The sequence below is a fragment of the Pseudorca crassidens genome, chromosome 11, assembly GCF_039906515.1.
Source record: "Pseudorca crassidens isolate mPseCra1 chromosome 11, mPseCra1.hap1, whole genome shotgun sequence".
Lineage (NCBI taxonomy): Eukaryota > Metazoa > Chordata > Mammalia > Artiodactyla > Delphinidae > Pseudorca > Pseudorca crassidens.
Genome location: NC_090306.1, coordinates 64,833,544 through 64,854,161, shown reverse-complemented (window position 1 = coordinate 64,854,161; position 20,618 = coordinate 64,833,544). Strand labels below are relative to the sequence as shown.

Sequence of the window (20,618 nt, the reverse complement as noted above, 5' to 3'; positions counted from 1 at the left end):
TCTCACAATCAAATATAATTTTTTGGTTCTACACGTCAGTAATTTTCAACTTTGGCTTTGCCACAGTCCATGAGGTCACCGATTAGTTGCATTTTCATTTTTATATATTGACTCAGTAGTTACTATGCTTAGGGTATAGTATTTTTAAATCTAAATTACAAGTATATGGACTATAGCATTTTTGCTGAATAAAAAAGGCATCAGATCCTAAAGACTGACAGAAAGACATGTTTTGAAGGGAAAGAATGTGCCAGCAATCTATCAGAAAAAGAAAAGTAATTTTCAAAGTAACTTTCCATCTGCTTTATGAAAACAAATGAGTTAATTTATATATCTGTACACATGTGTATCTCTATATAATCGGGCAAAAAAATTTAGTAATGGAAAAAGGCAAAATCACTTTCACTGAAGAAAAGTTTCAAAAAATAGATTCTGTAAAATCTGTAAAGACAGGAGATGTAGTAGTTCTTCAGTTTAATATTCTAAACAAAGAAAAAATGAGACATGAACATGGACAAATTTCATGTGAAGCAAAAAAGTTACCATTAAAAAAAAAATGAGACATTAGAGAAAAGGCAGTAGTTTGAAATTGAGAAAAAAAGGAAGCAAGCAAGAGATGAAAGCCCCAGGTAATCTAGGCAATCCAGTTCAAAGCTCTGAGTCAGACCTTGCTGAGACAGAGAGCCCTTATAATAATACTCTGGCTGAAGGGAGTATTGTGGCCTCATTCTATGAAAGGGCAGAGAAGGCTTACTGAGGACATACTAGTGAGTGAAACGGAAGGCTGGTGACAGCAAGCCAGCTGGACCTGTAGACCAACATATGGTCTTTATCTCTGCTGAAGTTTTACTTCTAACCATTCTAGATAACAGAAATCCAAACCTGCTTACAGGCTACACTTCTCATTTCAGCACTTATTTGTATTCTGATACCTTTCCAACTGGATCATTAACTTCTGGAGAGCAGAAGCTATTCTATTTATTCTATTTTCATCCATATAACCTAGTACAGTGCTATGCATCTAGCAGATAGATGCTCAAGCCTATCAATCTTGAAAAATCACAACATACAACAGAGCATTAGAGTTTAAAGAAATCTGAAGAGAGCGTCCAGTCTAGCCTCTTTATCTTAAAAGCAAAGAAACTAAGTGTAGTTTAAATGTCCGCTAGCCTAAAATGGAAGAGCTGGGATTAGCACCCTAATCCCCTGATAATCAGTTTATCTTTTTCCAAATAGCCTCTAATTTCTTCCATTAAAATAAAACAATCTTATTTCATCAGAAAACAAAGTCAACAGCATCAGTACTCACTACATGTCAGAGCCCTTTACATTTGCTTGGCAGTCTACATGCCTAGGTCTGTGATGACTGCTTTACAAACATTATTCTAGTTAATACTCACAACGACTCTAAGAGGTAGGTACTATTATCCTAATTTCACAAAAGCGTAAAATGTAATTTGACCATGATGATAGTAAGTGGCAGAACCTAGATTCTCCATTTGTCACCAGAGTCTTGGCTCTTGACCAGTATCCTATACTGTTTCTCACTGTATTTACCACAAATATACTGAAGTCTCAAGATAAACAAATGTTTAAGTGACTGACTAAATGAATGGATTATTTAATTAATTGAAAAATAAGGTTCTCTCATAGCAAATATCTCTAAAAAGAAGGGTTTGTTGTTAATCTAATTACATAATTCCCTAAGAAAGGTTTTAACAGTGAGCAGTCTGCATACTAACAGGAGATTTAAGGATAGCTAATTTCTTTATCCCACAAATAATTCATCTATTCAACAAATAGTGAGAAACTATTTTTGTGACACAATGTTAAATTTGAACATAAAAAGTAAAATAAACTTGTTCCTACAAGATCCTATTCCACTAAATTAAAACCCACACAAGTTTCTACACCAGTCATCAAAATCAAAATAAATATATAACACCGCCCTCCTTTTGGTGGAGAAAGGAGTAACATTAACTGAGCACCTACAATGTGCCAGTTCTTAAACCTCAACAAAGAGTCTCACCTAATCCCTTAAAGCCAAGTGAACTAGGCAGCATCTCCATTTTCTGATGAACAAATTGAGGCTTTAAGAGATTAAGAACCTGTCTCAGGTTACTTGGCTAATTACTACAAATCCAGAATTGGAACCCAAGTTTGACCAAAAGTCTATGTTCTCTCCAAAAACGAGTAAAAGGTACTATTATTTGCTCACCAACGCAAAAAAGGTTTGCTAGGTTTCTTTCCAAGGGAGTAGGAAGACACCACTTACTTGAACAACAAAAATGAATATATTACCTCACTTAATCCTTAGCTTATTAGTTATTATTATTTCATCCCATTATTATAAATCATGAAGCCAAAACTCAGGGAAGTAGCTTGCCCAAGAATGCACAGCAAGAAAGCAGCAGAACTATACCAGGTCTGTACCAGGTGTGAATGCAAAACTAACCACAGCAAAAATTCAGAAAGACCTTAGGCCTGGTAGTTATGAGCTTAAGACTCAAAACACCTAAACTAAGTGGACCTTGTGTTTGTCAAGCAAAAAGGAATGGTAGATATCATCTACTTCAACTTCCACTTTCAATGATGAGGAAGTTGATTTTCTAGTAATAGTCTATGAAATGGCAACCTGAAGACTGGTCTCTAAATTCCAAGCCTACAGGCCATTACATTATACCAAGCAATTTCTGGATTTGTTGCCTGTTGAAATTATTCCTAAAGTACCAAACAATGAACTATTTCACAAAGCAAAGGTTTACGAAGAGAGAAGATTTATGTTATAGAATCAATATTTAAGTATTTAAAATACTTTCACAGGAGTAGATGAATAGAAATATTCCTTAGCAACATTTTCAATGCCTCCTCTGAAAACTTTGTCTATTTCTTGATATATTTTTAGGGCCTAAAGTGTGAACTAAAAGAGAGATGTCTCCGATGCCAATTCTGAGAATTTTTTTTTACCACTTTGGTCAAAAAAAAAAAAAGTTTAGTTTTACTGTAGAACTCTGTTTGTCAGAAATCCAAAGTAGCCTTTTCATTGAGAGTGGCCCAGGTATATTCCTAAGGAACTGTGCCACTGTTTTTGATAAGTCAAAGTGATGAATGAGAAGGTGATGAGTATTAACATATAACATAGGTAAGTGCTTGTATTTATATTATACTAAGTAATATAAGCATGCTATAATCCCAACTCCAGAAATAAACAGAATCATTCTAATGCAAGATAACCAGGTAGAGACTTCCATGTTTGTTCACCCTACAACACAAAGATTGTCTTCAACCCTTAAGCTCATAAAAACTACAGGAGTTCTTCAGCAAGCTTTGCTGCTGCCCCCCGCACATCACTGTGGATCATTAAAAACCGGAATGCATCAAGAATTGCTTCCAGGCCTGAACTAACACTAGCTCAGCTATAAACTAACAGAATGCTACTGATCTTGGAGAGGGGCACTGTTTACTTACAGGTGAAGATACTCATGTGATGGGAAACGTGTTGCACTGTCCTCCTCTGGCTCCCGCCCCCCCCCCGAAAAAACACGGTACTTTGACAAGCTAATGTGAGCGTGGGTCTATTCCCAAAAGTTTTGACCTCTCTTTTTAATCGCTTAAGGACAAACGCTCAAAGAAGGACATCCGACACAAGGGGCCCCGAGGTGCTGCCTACTGCATCACGGGAAGGACATCACTTTGGCCAAAAAACTGTGTTCGTCCCCTACACTCCCCCACAGTGAGCCAAATGGGAGAAATAGATAACCGTCATTCACTCTGGCGAAGGAAATGAGAAGAAATCAAAACCAGACGCGCTTCCTTCTCGCCCCGAGAGGCTTGGAGCAGGACTAGAGTTTATCATGCGGTTCCAAACAAGCACCAGGCCCCCGCCGCCACTGCACCCGCGAGTAGCGCGGCGACAGAGTAGAACCGTCAACATCTCCACCTCTGTCCTCCAGGCACAGCCAGGGACGGCGTCCCAGAGCCCGCCCCGGCCGGGCCCGCCCCGCTATCTCCTCCCCCGTTATCCGCTCACAGCCGCGTTCGGGCCTGGATTTGCCTCCCCGCCCTCCCCAACTTCCGCGCGTTCCACTACCCCGAACACGCAGGCCACCGCCCCCTGCGAGTCCGGGGGAGAAAGGTTGGAGGATCGAAGGGCTAGGAATGGGCTCGGCGCCGTTTCTCACCTCTGGATGGAGAAGGGGCACGCAGCCCGCTTCGGTCTCGTACTCATCCGGGCCGTCCGCCATCTTGGTGTTAAATCCCTCCTCCCGCTGCATGCCGGGAGAAAGCGTTTCACCCTCTCAGGGTTCGGGCAAGGCGGAGGGCGAGCGCGAGGGCGAGCTCGAGCCCCGCCGGAGGCAACGCGGCCGCCTCCTCCTCCTCCTTCCCTTCCCCCCGTGACGCCCCCTCTGCCCCCTCCCCCCTCGGGGAGCACGGGTCCCTGCGCGCGTGCGCGCGTGCCGGCCCGGCCCGAGCGGGAGCGCGCTCTGCTGCACTGCGCCGGGGCAGGCGGGCGGAAGGCTCTGGGCGTGGGCGCTGCCACTCGCAAAGCGGGCCCGCGCCCCAGGCAGCTGTGCGCCTCTGGCTACCCCGGGGAGGCGGCTGCTGGGCAACTGGGTAGTTAACGTGAGAAACCAAGCGGCGGCACGGGAACGAAAGCAGGGCTCCGGAGAGGCGCAGCCGAGATTCGGGATCCCCGGCAGTCGGGGCGGCCAAGCCCGCAAACCCCACTGTCCCGATACGAGACCCCCGGGACCGCTTCTCAGAGACCCGGAGTGGAACCATCACTTCGCTCCAGGTACTAGGTTTTGGGCTCTCAGGCTTGAATCCAGATGTGCATCGCTCCAGAAGACGAAACACGCACCCCTTTCTCCGCATTCAAAAAGGTCATCCCGCAATTTATGCCTCCGGGGGGCGCCCGGGAAAACACGGATAAAGCTTGGGATTTCCTCCTGGAGAAGCCTGTTAAAAATGATCGCAACCTGCCCTCATTGGTCTTGAATTAAGAGTAACCACGTTAAGAATGTACGCCCTCAAAGCCCGCACGCCCCCATCTGCTACATTTTAATGTAATCCAGGAATTCAGAACTGAAATCATTTCAGCTGAATTCGCTGAAATGAGAACCAGATAAAATGACTAAAGCCATTATTAAACGGATATTAGGGCTGCATGGGGGGTGGAGGGGATTGCTTTCTAGAAATGTGCTGATGGGACTGTTATAGAAAGCATTTATCTTTGTTTTTAGCTATTAAAAATCGAAAATCCAAACTGCTCAGAGGACGATGTAGCAAAAATCGTGGAACATCTAGTAGAGATCCTGATACTAACCTGTCTCGTGTTAAAGCCAAACTGGAAGAAGCCTGCAATCCGATAACATCAGATTTATTTGTAAATCAAGAGGAAGGGCACTCCAGAGGAAGCTTGGATACCACTGGAAAAGGGAGGAGAAAGAGTCTTTTGTAAAGTTTAGGTTCCCGCCAAAGGACTCTGTAGGTCTAGGGAGAGCGGGGATCAGTTCTGGATTGGATGCTGTTTCTGAGGCGGGATTAGGAAAAGAGGATTAACCAGGGATTGGATGCTGTCGTGAGGAGAGGGCCCGTTCAGTAATTGGGTAGTCTAGTAATAAACGAAAATAGTAAAGTGGGTCTGGGCATCACTGGCAAGAGAACAGTATCACTCAAAGAGGGGTGGGTATGGCATTTGACAGATGCTGCATCGCAGGGGGGGAAAAATAGCTTCCCTGTTAACTTTGTGGCTGGCTATGTCTGTGTTCCAGCACTTTTGCTTTTTCTCAGACTGAAATGAGAAAAAGCATTTTTCTCAGACTGAAATGAGAAAAAGCAACATTTTCATTCTTTTGGTCCTGGCCCAAACCAAGAATTTTGGTTTTAACTCTTCCACCCAGTATGCAGAACTAGTCAGAATTAGGGTTCTGCCTTTGGAGCTCCAAACTGCTTTCAGACACCTTTTAACATGGACAGAAATAATTTTCACTTCAACAATTCAGTCTTCATCTTGCCCCTCCTTACCCTATGTCACTGGTGTAGATAAAATCAAATTAGAGAATTAAGGGGAATATGTGGAATTTGACATGTGTTTAATTTAGGGATGTGGTGCTGTTACCGACCCGTGTCCTTGGACCCTTTAATCAATAGAAATTGATAAGAGGCCAGATGAGAAATTCAGGTAAGGCTTTACTGGGACTTGTGCTGCATGCAGCACGAGGGAATGAAACCAAGTAACAGGCGCCCTTGCTTGCTCCAAGGAGGGCAGGCTGGTTCCTTCAATGGGATGACTGGTAGGGACCTATTGGTGGGTTGGGCTGGAGGTGGGGTGCTTAGGTGGTCTGGCCAGCCCCTTGGTGCTACTGTGTGCAGGGATTTGGGGAAATACCATGCCTTTGCTCCCCATACCTCCAAAACGGCAGCTAGTTTAGGACCTTTTTGAATCTTATTGTTGATAATTGCCCTAACTGTGCATGCGTGTAGTTATTTTTAGTCCCTTATAGTTTCTTTGTCATCTGCCTTCTTTTAACCAGCTGTTGATTTGTGTGTGTGTGTGTGTGTGTGTGTGTGTGTGGTTGTACATATAGATCAAGTAACACCCTAGTGGATGCTCATTTAACTTGCCCTGAGACACACCATTGTCTATTAGTCATTATAACAGAGCCCTGCGGGTGAAGATATTCTGGTTGCCATTCTGGCCTTGCATTATCACAATTATGTACACTTCCTTCTGTTGGTCAAGTACTACCATCTGGCCTCTGCTATTTTGTGTTCTTATCAATCGAATTAATATTAAGGAGCCCAGTCCCATAGCATCATCTCTTACTGTCACCTACAGTGGATAAATACCACTGAGCTTCTCAAAGATGCCAGTGGTACCCTCACCACTGTATTTCTTACTGCCTTGGAGATAGGTGTGTCCACTGGGCTCTTACAAGAGACATAGTCAGATGGTGGGTTCTCAGGTATAATATTATACATTTGTTCTTACATTCTAACCTCCCAGAGCCTTCTGACACCTTCCTCAAGGAAGTCAAGGCACTTCTAGAATCTCTCCTTCATTTGCTATAGGACTTCATCCTATCTAAGCTTTAAGGAGCCATCCCAGCAATATATTAGAACTAGCTCCATGTGTCCTTGCTATGTCATGAAACTCCAGGTGTTTTTCAATGTTAGTTAATTCTCTCCTGTCCACATTTGCCTTCACTGGTCCAACACTTTCAGGATTCACTCCTCAGTTCCTTCAGGTAAATAAATATTAACCAGGTCTTACAGACCTTTGTTTATGTGTCTATTGCTTCATACAGGTTTTTGCAGGGGCTCCAGAAAAGGTAGGCTATTCTTAAGCAGAGCAGAGGAAGCTACTTGTACCAACACAGATTTCAGAAGACATTTTGACATTTCTCAGGCTTGTTCATCTAAATGCTACTGTTGCAAGTCTCAGGTTTCCATTTATTCCCTTTTAGGTCCCTGCCTTTGGCATAGAAGACTTCTCAAGACAGTATTTCAGTCTCCTTTGTAGCTATGCTACCTTACAACTCAATCCTGGGTCTGATTATGAGCACAGTTTGCTCTGTGGATACAAAAGATAAACACCTCTTTAAATACTGCCTTGGATGCTTTCTGATTTTCACAGCCTGCCTAGACTTGAAAGTTGGTAACTTGAGCCTGTCCCTTCTTTTTTTTTCTTTCTTTCTTTTTTCTTTTTCTTTTTTTTTAAGTTTTCATGAGCCCTTAACAAAAATAAGCCAATCCACAGGTCTTATAATTACCATTGCCTTCCAACTGTTCAAGGGCTATCCTTAGTTCATAAGCAAATGCTTGACCTTCTACCTATAATTCATCCCAGTCATCTACCAGTAAAAGTCTTAGTGACGCTGATTCAGGCCAGGGGTTATCACCACCCACACTTCCACCAAAAGTGCAAGTGTCTGACTGGCGAGGGATTCAGTTCCAGAATTCTTTTCTGGGTGTCTGCTTTCTAGGTCTACTCCTGAGATCAAATGTCTTATCTTGGGTTCCCTCGAAAGGTAGAGTCTGAGACAAGGGTTTAGATGCAGTTGGTTTGCTTTGGAAGTAATTCCAAGAGACAGGAGTGTGAGTATGGAGAAGAATCGTAAATAGAAGGAAAGAAAGCCAATCCAAGCATGCATTTTTGAGCTGGTCACCACTGTGGGTACCAGGAGCTTTGTCCTGATGAGAGCCTTTGAAGAGCTGTGTAATTGTGCCTCAAAATTGTCAGAACTGACTGACACAGAATCAGTTGATGATTGATTCACTGGCTCTACCCCTCAGTGGTTTCTCCAGTGAGTGTCAGCTCCTTCCACTTCCCAGTCTGTGCCTGTGCCAGAATAGCTGGATGGGCTTCTGCAGGCATCCCAGGTGGTGGTGGCAGAGAATTCCTACTGCAAAGTAGGAGATGCTCCATGGAATTGAGGCAAGGCTGTGGCAGAGCATAGTTGGCTGCAACAGCAATGGTTGGAGCAAAAAGGTAAGCCAAGAAAATATGAAGAATGAATAAAAGATGTCTACGCACATGTACATCTGACTTGTGATAATCAGACTACGTCAAAGTTATTTCTCTGCGTGCCTGTCACCACTCCTAGATGCTAAGTACTTTAAAAATAGGGACATGGAATAAATTGGCATTATGTGTCTCCTGAAATGATGCATTGAGAAGAAGACAATGTCGCTTCTGTGGTATTCTTACCAAAAGTCATATCCTGAATCTAATTGTGAATAAACGTCTGACAAACCCAAACTGAGGGACATTCTACAAAATTTATGGCCTGTACTCCTAAAAAAATGTCAATGTCATGAAAGACAAAAGAAGAGTGAGGAATTATTCCAAATTAAATAAAAATTGAATGCAACATATGATCCAGAATTTTGTTTTCCTATAGCAGACACTTATTAGAACAATTGCCAAAATTTGAATACAATCCATATAGTAGACAGTCCTTTTGCATCAATGCTAATTTCCTTATTTTAATCATTGTTCTATGGTTATATAAAAGAATGTTCTTGTTTTTAGGAAATATATGCTGAAGTATCATTCTCCAAGAGAAATAATAAAATGTAAATATTTGAGGAAACTGAGTGAAGGATTTGTAGAAATTCTTTATTGACTTATTGCAACAAAGGTCTGAAATTATGTCAAAATAAAAAGATTTAATTTTAAACAAAATAAATGGATATATATTTATTCACATATATGTATATATGTGTATATATGTGCATGTGTAATTAATTAATTAATTATCAAGCACCTGGCACAATGCCTGCTGTCATATAGTAGGTTTTCAGTAAATGTTGTAGAAATCAGGAGAGGAGTGCTCTGAAACAAACCAAGGACAGGTTTCTAGGTGATCTAGCATTTCCTTTTCCCATGATGATAATTCAGGGCACTGTGCTTAGGATTTGAGCTCTTTCACCCTAAGCTATCATATAATTTCCAAATACAAACTGTACTTTAAAAGTGTACCTTGATTTAACATTTAAGGAGGAAGTTATACTGATTCTCTACAATCTTTTTTAGAGGACAGAATCAGAAAGAATACTTCCTAACTCAACCAAGTGGGATTTATCCCAGCCACACAGGCTGATTCAATGGAAATCAATTAACATAATCCATCACATCAATAGGCTAAAAAAGAAAAATAAAATGATCATATCAATAGATGCGGAAGAAGCATTTGACAAAATCTAATACCCATTCATCATAAAAACTCTCAGTAAATTAGGAATAAATGGGAACATTCTCAACTTGATTTTAAAAATGAAAAATATCTACAGCTAACATCACACTTAGTGGTGAGAAACTAGAAGCTTTCCCACTAAAATCAGGAATAAGGCAAGGATATTCCCTCTCATTGCTCCTTTTCAGCACCATACTGGAAGTACTAGTTAATGCCATAAGAGAAGAAAATTTAATAAAAGGTATACAGATTGAGAAGGAAGAAATTAAACTGTCTTTGTTTGCAGATGGCATGATCATCTATGTAGAAAATCTAAGAGATGTGACAAAAAAAATCCTGGAGCTAATAATTGATTATAGCAAGTTTGCAGGATACAAGATTAATACACATATGTCAATTGCTTTCCTGTATACTAGCAGTGAACAAGTGGAATTTGAAATTAAGAACACAATGCAATTTACAAAAATGAAATAACTGGTACAAATCTAACAAAATATGTACAGGATCTGTATGAGGAAAACTGCAAAACTCTTAAGAACCAAATTAAAGAACTAAATAAATGGAGAGGTATTCCATGTTCATAGATAGGAAGAGTCAATATTGTTCTTCCCAGCTTGATATATAAATCCAATGCAATCCCAATCAAAATCCCAGAAAGTTATTTTGTGGATATTGACAAAATGATTCCAAAGTATATATGGAGAGGCAAAAAATAGAATAGTCAACACAATATTGAAAGAAAATAACAAAGGTCAAGGATGACACTACCCAATTTAAGACTAACTATACAGCTATAGTAATCAGGACAGTGTGTTATTGGTGAAAGACTAGACAAATAGATCAATGGAACAAAATAGAAAGCCCAGAAATAGACCCTGGTATAGATAGTGAACTTATCTGACAAATGAGATAAGGCATTACAATAGAGCAAAGATAGTGTTTTCAACAAATGGTGCTGGAACAACTGGACATCCACATGCACACAAAAAAAGTGACTCTAGACATAGACCTTAAACCCTTCACAAAGATTAACTCAAAATGGATGACAGATCTAAATGCAAACTATAAAAACTTCTAGAAGATACTATAGGAAAAAACCTAGATGACCTTGCTTATGGTGATGACTTTCTAGATACAACACCAAAGGGATGATCCATGAAAGAAATAATGGATAAGCTAGCCTTATTAAAACTTAAAAACTTCTGCTCTGCAAAAAACAATGTCACAAGCATGAGAGTACAATCCACAGACTGGGAGAAAATATTTGCAAAAGACACATCTGTTAAAGGACTGTTATCCAAATAATACAAAGAACGCTTAAAATTCAACAATAAGAAAACAAACAACCTGATTAAAAATAGGCCACAGTCTGAACAGACACATTACCAGAGAAGATATACAGATGACAAATAAGCTTATGAAAAGCTGCTCCACAACACATGTCATCAGGGAAATGCAAATTAAAACAACGAGACTCCACTATGTACCTATTAAAAAGGTCAAAATCTGGAACACTGACAACAATGCTGGCCATGATGTGGAGGAGCAGCAGGAACTCTCATGCATTGCTGGTGGGAATGCAAAATGAGACAGCCACTTTGGAAGGCAGTTTGGCAGCTTCATCTGAAATGAACTATACTCATACCATAAGATCCAGCAATCATGCTTGTTGGTAGTTACCCAAAGGAGTTGAAAATTTATGTCCACACATAAAAACCTGCACATGGATGTTTATAGAAGCTTTATTCTTTACTGCCCAAACTTGGAAGGAACCAAGGTGTCCTTCAGTAGGTGAATGGACAAATTGTGGTACATACAGACAATGGAGTATTATTCAGGGTTAAAAAAAAATAAGCCAACAAGCCATTAAACAACATGGAGGAAACTTAAATGCATATTACTCAGTGAAAGAAGCCTTTTTTTTTTTTTTTTTTTTTTTTTTGCGGTACGCGGGCCTCTCAACTGTTGTGGTCTCTCCCGTTGCGGAGCACAGGCTCGCGACGTGCAGGCTCAGCGGCCATGGCTCACGGGCCCAGCCGCTCCGTGGCATGTGGGATCTTCCCAGACCGGGGCACGAACCCGTGTCCCCCGCATCGGCAGGCGGACTCCCAACCACCACGCCACCAGGGAAGCCCAAAGAAGCCAATTTTAAAAGGCTACTTATTGGCAACTATACTGCAATAAAAATTAATTTTAAAATAATAAAATAAAAAATAAAGGCTACATATTGTATGATTCTAAATATATGACATTCTGGAAAAGGCAAAACTACGGAGACAATAAAAAGATCGGTGGTTGTCCAGGGTTGGGGGGTGGGTACAGGTGAGGAAAGAGTAGGCAAAGCCCAGGGAATGTTTAGGGCATTGAAAATTCTCTATGATACTATAATGGAGGATACATGTCATTAACATTTGTCCAAACCCATAGAATGTACAACGCCAACAATGAACTGTACTGTAAACTATGGACTTTGGCTGATAATGATGTGTCAATGTAGGTTCATTAATTGTAACAAATGTACCACTCTAATGGAGAATGTTGGTAATGGGGGAGGCTACGCATGTGTGAAGGCAGGGGGTACATGAGAAATCTGTGTACCTTTCCCTCAATTTTGCTGTGAACCTAAAATTGCTCTTTAAATATGAAAAAAAATGTGCATTGAGTCAATGAACAATTAGGATTAGGTAGCCATTAATAAAAATATAAAGATTACATTCTTGGGCAAGTACAAATGAAATAAATGAAATATGAAATGTGACTTTGTGAAAAGGTAAAAAATTACATATATTTCGGAATTTACTATAGTGGTTATATGTAGAAAGAGAACAAAAATAGTCCAAGAAAAGAAGGAATTAGTTTAAGTAAAGGGGATAAAGATGAATTCTCTGGAAATGACCTTAATAATAAATTTTTATAAAATGAAAAGAAGGGCTTCCCTGGCGGCGCAGTGGTTGAGAGTCCGCCTGCCGATGCAGGGGACATGGGTTTGTGCCCCGGTTTGGGAAGATCCCACATGCCGCGGAGCAGCTGGGCCCGTGAGCCATGGCCGCTGAGCCTGTGCATCCGGAGCCTGGGCTCCGCAATGGGAGAGGCCACAACAGTGAGAGGCCCGCGTACCGCAAAAAAAAAAAAAAAAAAAGAAAAGAAAAAAATAGGGATGATGTCTTATCCATCTTTATATTCTCAGCCATCTCTTCTACCTTGTAGGGAGAGCCCGCCTGAGAAGGAGCCCAAGCAGAGAAAAGCAGGCAGGAGCTGGAGGATAAGGCACAGCCCTTTAGAATCAGCCGTGAACTCACTGACACTAGAACATTGTTAATCTCTCAACTTTCTTTTACATAAACCGGTGAATTCTCCTTTAGCCTGAACTAGTTTGAGTCAGGCTCCTGCACTTGCAACCAAAAACAACCACCACCAAACAAACTAAAACTAAAGCAGTTGGTTTGTCCTACTCAGGGGCTTCCCTATGTTGGAGATCTACTTACCTTGAATTGAAACAAAGATAAATAGGTCCTTTGCTTAATCTTTGTGTGGCAAACAGTATTTGAATTCACACCAGTGCTGGTGACTTTCTCCTTTGCATTTGACTACTGCTCCTGTTTCTTTCCCAGCTGCACTTGAGATCTGGGCCAACCCCAGCTTTTTAATTTCACACATGGCATAATCATGTAGTTTCTTACCTCCTTCTTACATAACCTTGGAAAGCTGTTTTCTGTGCTGTTGGCACTGAGCCAGCCCATCCTCTATGACTTTTATATTTTTGAGCCTCATGGTTACAATAAAACATGTCATTGTGCAGCTTTTTAAAGAGTATGTGAATGTCTGAGACTATTATTCACGGGTATGGCGAATGCAAGTAGACACAGATGGACTGGAGAGCTTTTCCCCAAAGTAAAAACCATTATTTCATTATACATGACCCTGGTACCAACATAATTCTAATTTTAATTATAAGCTTTAAAATTTTCAGAGTTTCTTAATATGAAATGCAAAAACATGTACTCTTTCTTAGAAATTATCTGCAATATAAAAATCCAGTCACAAAAAGAATATAACTCAGAGAAGAAGAAATATGAATGGTTAATAAATGTATGAGAAGTGCTAGATCTCATCCATGATTAAAGAAATGCATATCAAAATAACAATGCTATACCATGTTTCACTAACAGAATGGCAAAGATTTAAAACAGATGCTCTCAGACACATGCTGTTGGTAAGAACACAGGCTGGCATAACCTTTTTGGATGGCATTTTTGTGGTATCTATGTAAATATCAAGTACATCTAATCTTTGGCCCAGCAATTCCATTTCTAGAAAGTTGCCTTCCAGATACATCACATAAGCATGCAAAAATATATATTACAAAGTCACTTATTGTAACAATGTTTGTAATAGTGAAAATCTAAAATCATTTAAATTGTATTTCAATAGATAAACAGTTAAATGCATTACAGTACATCTGTACTGTGAAATATCTGGATGACATGGACAGATTGTTACATGGAAAAAGCTAAATATAAGAGTGTGTGTGCATGTGTGTGTGTGTGTGTGTGTGTGTGTGTGTGTGTATACACAGTCATAAGCTCATTTGTGGGGAACAACTGTACATGGTTAAATCTGGAATGACACATATCAAACGGTGTGACTTCTGGGAAGTGGAATTTGAGAGCAAAAAATAGGATAATTTCTTTTTATTTCTTAACTCTATTTGCACAACAAGCATACACTACTTTTTATACTAAAATATATTTTTAAATCCAGTCACAATTTTGCATTACTACACAATCCAAAAAACAACAAAAAATACAGTTAAACTCTGTTATAAAATTAAACAGTAATTAAACCATGCCTCTGTGCCAGTCATAGTAGGTGGTATTTTAGGATGATAAGCAATTGAAGTATGAGAGGAAAGTAAATAAAAGTGTGTAAAACTGAAATTTAAAGGTTAGTCACTTTTTAATCTACACAGATAATATAAGTACTAATACAAATGAACTACTGAATTCAATTTTATGAGAGCAAGTTTATTGCATGGAATTATATTTTCAGTAGCCAACAGTGAAGTTACTGCTATCGCTTGTCCTCAAGTTCATGTGTCCTCCTACTGCCCTGCCATTGCCATGTCCGGTAGGGCAGTAGGAATTATTTTGCAGGATCAGGGTTGTGGAATTTTCCCTACTTCCTATCCCTGCCCTAGAGAAAGCCAAGTGTTTTAGAATTATGGCCAGGGGCTCTGATATTTTGGTATGCCTATAGAGGAAGGCACCAAGCGTTATAGTTGGGGGGCAGTTGTTCTTCCCCTGCTTTGTAAGCAGAGATATGAGAAGTTTAGGAGTTGCTAGAATTTGCCTATGAATAGAAGATTGAACTAAGTGTCCCCAGCTACACCCCTGGGAGGAAACTGGGTAGATAACACAGGAAAGAAAAGGAAGGAAACACTGAGGTACTGAGACAAGGTTGCTAGACCAACCATATCATGGCCTTGCTAAATGGGGCTGGATTTAACAATTTTGTATTAAAGTGTTTCCGTATCTGTTTTCCTATCATGCTAAAAGCACCTGGGTACAACTGGAACAATGATTGGCACATAGTAGGTACTTACTAAATATAGATTTGAATAAATAAATGAATCAATGAATAAACATCCAAGACAGAAGAAAGACTCATTAGAGAGTGGCTTCATTAGAGAGCTCCCTAAAGGTAAGGGAGGAAAAAACAGGTGACGAATGAGAGGGAATGGCAGAAAAGCATGCCGGGAAGAATTAGAAAGGGAATCTTGAGCTCTCTCAATAGTGCGGTATACTTGGGAGGCCTTATTATCCTTGCATAACATAGGATAACCCAGAGAAATACACAAGCCAACTTAATAGCTTAAAGCTAAGATAGAATGCCCAGATTTTCGCCAAATAAGAAGGTTCCCAGTGTTTGCAGTAAAGGAGAAATTTGGAGAGTTCCATCCTTGGTAAAACTCCCTTAGAGTTTGTGTAAAATAACTCATGTGATTTGTCTGCTCAGATTCTATTATTCCATACCAATTATGGATTCTATATCATCTACTATCGCAAACCACTGAGCCCCACCTCAACTCCAGAGGCAAATCATATCTAGGAAACTTCAGGACATCCAGGCACTTTCTGGCACACCCAGGAGCAGTATTACTGCTGTGCTACTACTAAAAATATTAATACTCTTATTACCACCATACCATCCCCACCATGATCACCATCATTATCTGAGTGAAATCATACAATAATAAATCATAACCCTAAAACATGTCTGGGATCCTAACCAATCAGAATGGCATCTCTTCCTTTCCTCCTCTGGGTGGGGTAACCAGGAGAGAGGTGGGCAGAGAAAGGGGAAATATTCCCTATAGTTATATCTCTATCTCTGTAGCTATGTCTGTATGATAAGAAATATACTAGGAAAACTTTGAGATTTGAGAGGAGACCTTCAGGAACCAGATAGGTTCTGGAGCTTCAGAAATTCAAACTGGGACTCAGTACCTTCAGGATTTTTTTTCTTGTTCACTCCATCTCTCATGTTTACTTACTTCTGCTTGGATTCGTTCTCTCATTTAACAGATGGGCTATTTCCACTGGCAGAAAAACATATCTGCCAGCAGTCTTGGGCTAATATCATCCCAGTTATCTTTCCCAGAAGAGGATATCTCTTTTCAGCTTCATTTTGAATATTTCCAGGGAAAACTCTGAGTGACTTGAGCCATTTACGTATCCCTGGACCAATCATTTTGGTCAAGAGGATAGTTTACTCTGATTGGTCCTGCCTGTGTTGCATGTCCACCTTTAGGCCAGGGAACAGGACCCTGTGATTGGCAGCTTCCCAAAACCATATGGGATACATAGTTGGGGGGTGATGCCTTGGACCTGAAGAAGGGGAAGACATTATTGAAAGAAGGGAAAAGAGATGCTTCAGAGGTCCACAAAAGATAGATAAAAAATAACTAGTTAGCTAGATGGGAAACTAGCTAGTTAGATGACTATATAGATGACAGTTACATGTATTAGTGATCATTATAGGATCTAATATTTGTTCTCACTTTTTTCCAAAAGATGTATTTCTTTACTATTTTCTCCTGTTCAATTATTCAAATGTATTATAAAATCGTTGTCATATAACAAAAAAAGAAAAGAAAAACCTGCTGATATCTTAATTAGAACTGATGACACCTAGACATTTTTCCATTAGACTTGCCATCCAAGTGTATAGCATAGTTTTCCACTTATTCAATCTTCTAAAAAAAATTTGTAGATCATTTATATAATGTAGGTGGGAGATTATTAGCATAATAGCGGACATCAGAACAGTCTTTGATTAGGAAAATACCTTAATAAAGTGAAGGTAGTGCCGCCACGCTCTGTCCCTGAATGGCACATCTCCAGGGAACCCCATTTACACGAACTACAATGTAAGCAACCCTGGAGTTATGCAATGAAGCAGATCTGGGATGAATGTGAGAGTGGACAGGAGCCAAAGCGATGAGAAGAGTGTTTAAACTTCTCTGCATGAGAACATTTTGATTTAGCTCAAATTTTGATTGAGAGAGAGAACAGAAAAGAAGAGAAAAAAGGATGAGAAAGGTGGCAGGACAAAGAGAGAAGCTTATGTGATGGTGGAAGGATGAGTGGTACATGAGTGAGGAAGCCAGTGAGAAAACCTTGACAGCAGTATAAAGAAGGGCCATTTCAGAACAGGAATGGTCTACAAACAATTTTCAGTTGTTTGAAGTGGGATATGCAGGCTGCTGTCTTCAGTAAAATTTCTGCTACTTGATACAATCTTTTTCTACAAGATAATTTTGGAATGGGTAAGCATATGTATGGGTCTTGCTTTTGTATCCATTCAGCCAGTCTATGTCTTTTGCTTGGAGCATTTAATCCATTTTCATTTAAGGTAATTATCGATATGTATCTTCCTATTACCATTTTCTTAATTGTTTTGGGTTTGTTTTTGTAGGCGTTTTCCTTCTCTTGTGTTCCCTACCTATAGAAGTTCCTTTAGTATTTGTCGTAAAGCTGGTTTTGTGGTGCTGAATTCTCTTAACTTTTGCTTGTCTGTAAAGATTTTAATTTCTCCATCAAATCTGAATGAGATCCTTGCTGGGTTGTATAATCTTGGTTGTACGTTTTTCCTTTTATCACTTTAAATATGTCCTGCCACTCCCTTCTGGCTTGCAGAGTTTCTGCTGAAAAATCAGCTGTTAACCTTATGGGGATTCCTTTGTATGTTATTTGTTGCATTTCCCTTGCTGCTTTTCATAATTTTTCTTTGTCCTGAATTTTTGATAGTTTGATTAATATGTGTCTCTGTGTGTTTCTCTTTGGGTTTATCCTGTATGGTACTCTCTGTGCTTCCTGGACTTGATTGAGGAAGTTTCCCTGTTAGGGAACTTTTCGACTATAATCTCTTCAAATATTTTCTCAGACCCTTTCTTTTTCTCTTCTTCTTCTGGGACCCCTATAATTCGAATGTTGGTGCATTTAATGTTGTCCCAGAGGTCTCTGAAACTGTCCTCAATTATTTTCATTCTTTTATCTTTATTCTGCTCCCTGGCAGTTATTTCCACCATTTTATGTTGCAGCTCACTTATCTGTTGTTCTGCCTCAGTTAATCTGCTTTTGATTCCTTCTAGAGTATTTTTAATTTCAGTACTTGTGTTGTTCATCACTCTTTGTTTGCTCTTTAGTTCTGCTAGATCCTTGTTAAATGTTTCTTGTATTTTCTCCATTCTGTTTCTGAGATTTTGGATATCTTTACTATCATTACTCTGAATTCTTTTTCAGGTAGGTTGCCTATTTCATCTTCATTTATTTGGTCTTTTTGGTTTTTACCTTGCTCCTTTGTCTGTAACATATTTGTTTGTTGTTTTCACCTCTTTGCTGAAATTCTCCTTTTGTTCACACATGCTGTTGACTTTTTCCATTATATATATAATTATGCACACACACTATATGTGTGTGTATAATCTTGTATGTATGTATCTAATCTGTGTACCAGAGGCCTCTCTGGTTGGCTTATTTTAAGATGACAACCCACTTGCTATCAGTGAGAAAGAATAGCACTTAAGCCTAAAGACATCCAATTGGGTCACCACATGTCTAGAAAAAGTGCTTTGACTCAAATATGAGGGAAATATCTTATTTTCAAATAAGAAAAAAACAAAGTCTGTTTTCTTTTATTGGTAGATATCATCATGAGATTATAGAGAGGCATTCTGAAATCATGTTTAAGTGGAAGAGTTTGAATTCAGGCAAACTGGGGTTAAATTCCTAGCTCTGTTGTTTATAAGCTCTTCAGTCTTATGCAGGTTAGGAACTCCTCTAAGTCCCAGTTCCTTATCTGTAAAACGTGCATAATTTTAAAAATACCTTCTGCATAGAGTTTCTGTGAGGTTTAAATGTGATCAAACATGGACAGTAATCAGTACAGGAGCTAGCACGTAGAGGCCCTCAGTTAACACAAGCCATTTTCTTTCCCTTACACATTGCCTCACCCCCACCTCCTCCCCTCCAGGCTGAAATGCAGAAGAACAGAGACCCAGTTTTGTCCTGGTCATTGATATATCTCTAGCATCCATCCTATCTCAGGCACTCAATAAATATTTGTTGAAAGAACAAATTAATAAAGCTCTTCTCTGAGTTAGGTAATCCAAAACATGGGGCTCACCAGGGATCAGACTTGCCTTAAACAATATTTTCATAAGCCATCCAGAAAAGGGAGTGTTTTGTCAAATCTATTAGGCTTCAGTAGACTCTAAAAATGGTAGTGAAATTCCTGGCTCATACATACGTGCTTCAGAGAAAATTTTCAAGGCTATCATGGGGGCAAAGGAGTGGCAAAGTAACATTATTGACCCATAGAAGTGGTAGTTTTTGAACATTTTCTTCATTCCATGAATGAGGACTGAGAATCACTAAGTTCTTGCTTAAAGATATGAGATCAATGTACTGCTTTAGCCAAAAATGGAAATGAAAATGTCATCAGGAAAATCAACAAAGTGTACATTAGTTTATCTCTGTGCGTAGCAAGGTTCATCCTTGTCTGAAAAGCAAGTCTAATTCTGCGATAACAAACGCTAAAGAATCAGGGAGACACTATTTCTTGAAACTAACCCACCAACGTAGAATAATTAGAAGTATGTCTCTGTTTCATAAGGGTTTCTAGGAAGCATTTGAAGGAATGTAGAGCATATGCTCACTGGTAAAGGAGTTAGTCATTTTATAAAATGCTTAAAAATCACTTTATTTTTAGAATGTTCCCTTTTGTCATTGACATGTTAATGTACTGTAATTTGAAATGTTTGCATGTCGAGTGAGCAGAGCACAAGCACTTCACAGCAGTGAGAATAATTGCTACTTAAATGTGTTATAAATCAATATATAATGCAAGGATGCACAATAATGGCTCACACCATTTACTGTACTTTAATGGTAATAAAACACAGTTTAAAAAACACTAGAGGTGCTGAGTGGAATACTCATTTTAAGTATATTCTCTAGTTCTTGTATTCATTAACTATTTGCTAATGAATTAACTAATTTTTTAACTCACACCAGTGAAATTCATGATTTTAAAGATGTGTATGTATAAACTTCACACTTTTTAGAGAATTTCAGGGAGAATATAATTTGCTCTGTAGAAATATGAATCAAAATTTGTGATCAAAAAGGAATCAAAAGAAAGACTGAACCATATTGTTTCTAAATGTAAACATCTCTGTATATTTTAAAAGCAACAATTTTACACACAGTTGAAATCTTTCTAATACAATGATCAAGTACAAAAATTCTATAAGTAAAAGAGTTTCTTTAATATCTGAGACCTGATCAGAACAAGAAAGTTCCGAAATTAGAGGAGAAAAGAAGACAGAATGTTAGGTGAAGTGATTTTTCTTGA

The 20,618-nt window shown here is 39.3% G+C and overlaps 1 protein-coding gene across 1 annotated transcript in view; it reads right to left on the bottom strand.

Annotated features, from left to right (window-relative positions):
* ZDHHC17 (zinc finger DHHC-type palmitoyltransferase 17) overlaps positions 1-4,377 on the bottom strand; it is a 106,245-nt gene extending 101,868 nt beyond the window's left edge. The window contains exon 1 of the mRNA XM_067697402.1: positions 4,182-4,377. Within this exon, the coding sequence (XP_067553503.1) occupies positions 4,182-4,274 (93 nt within the window). The 5' untranslated portion in view covers positions 4,275-4,377. The remainder of the gene's footprint in view (positions 1-4,181) is intronic.
* Between the last annotated feature and the right edge of the window lie 16,241 nt (positions 4,378-20,618).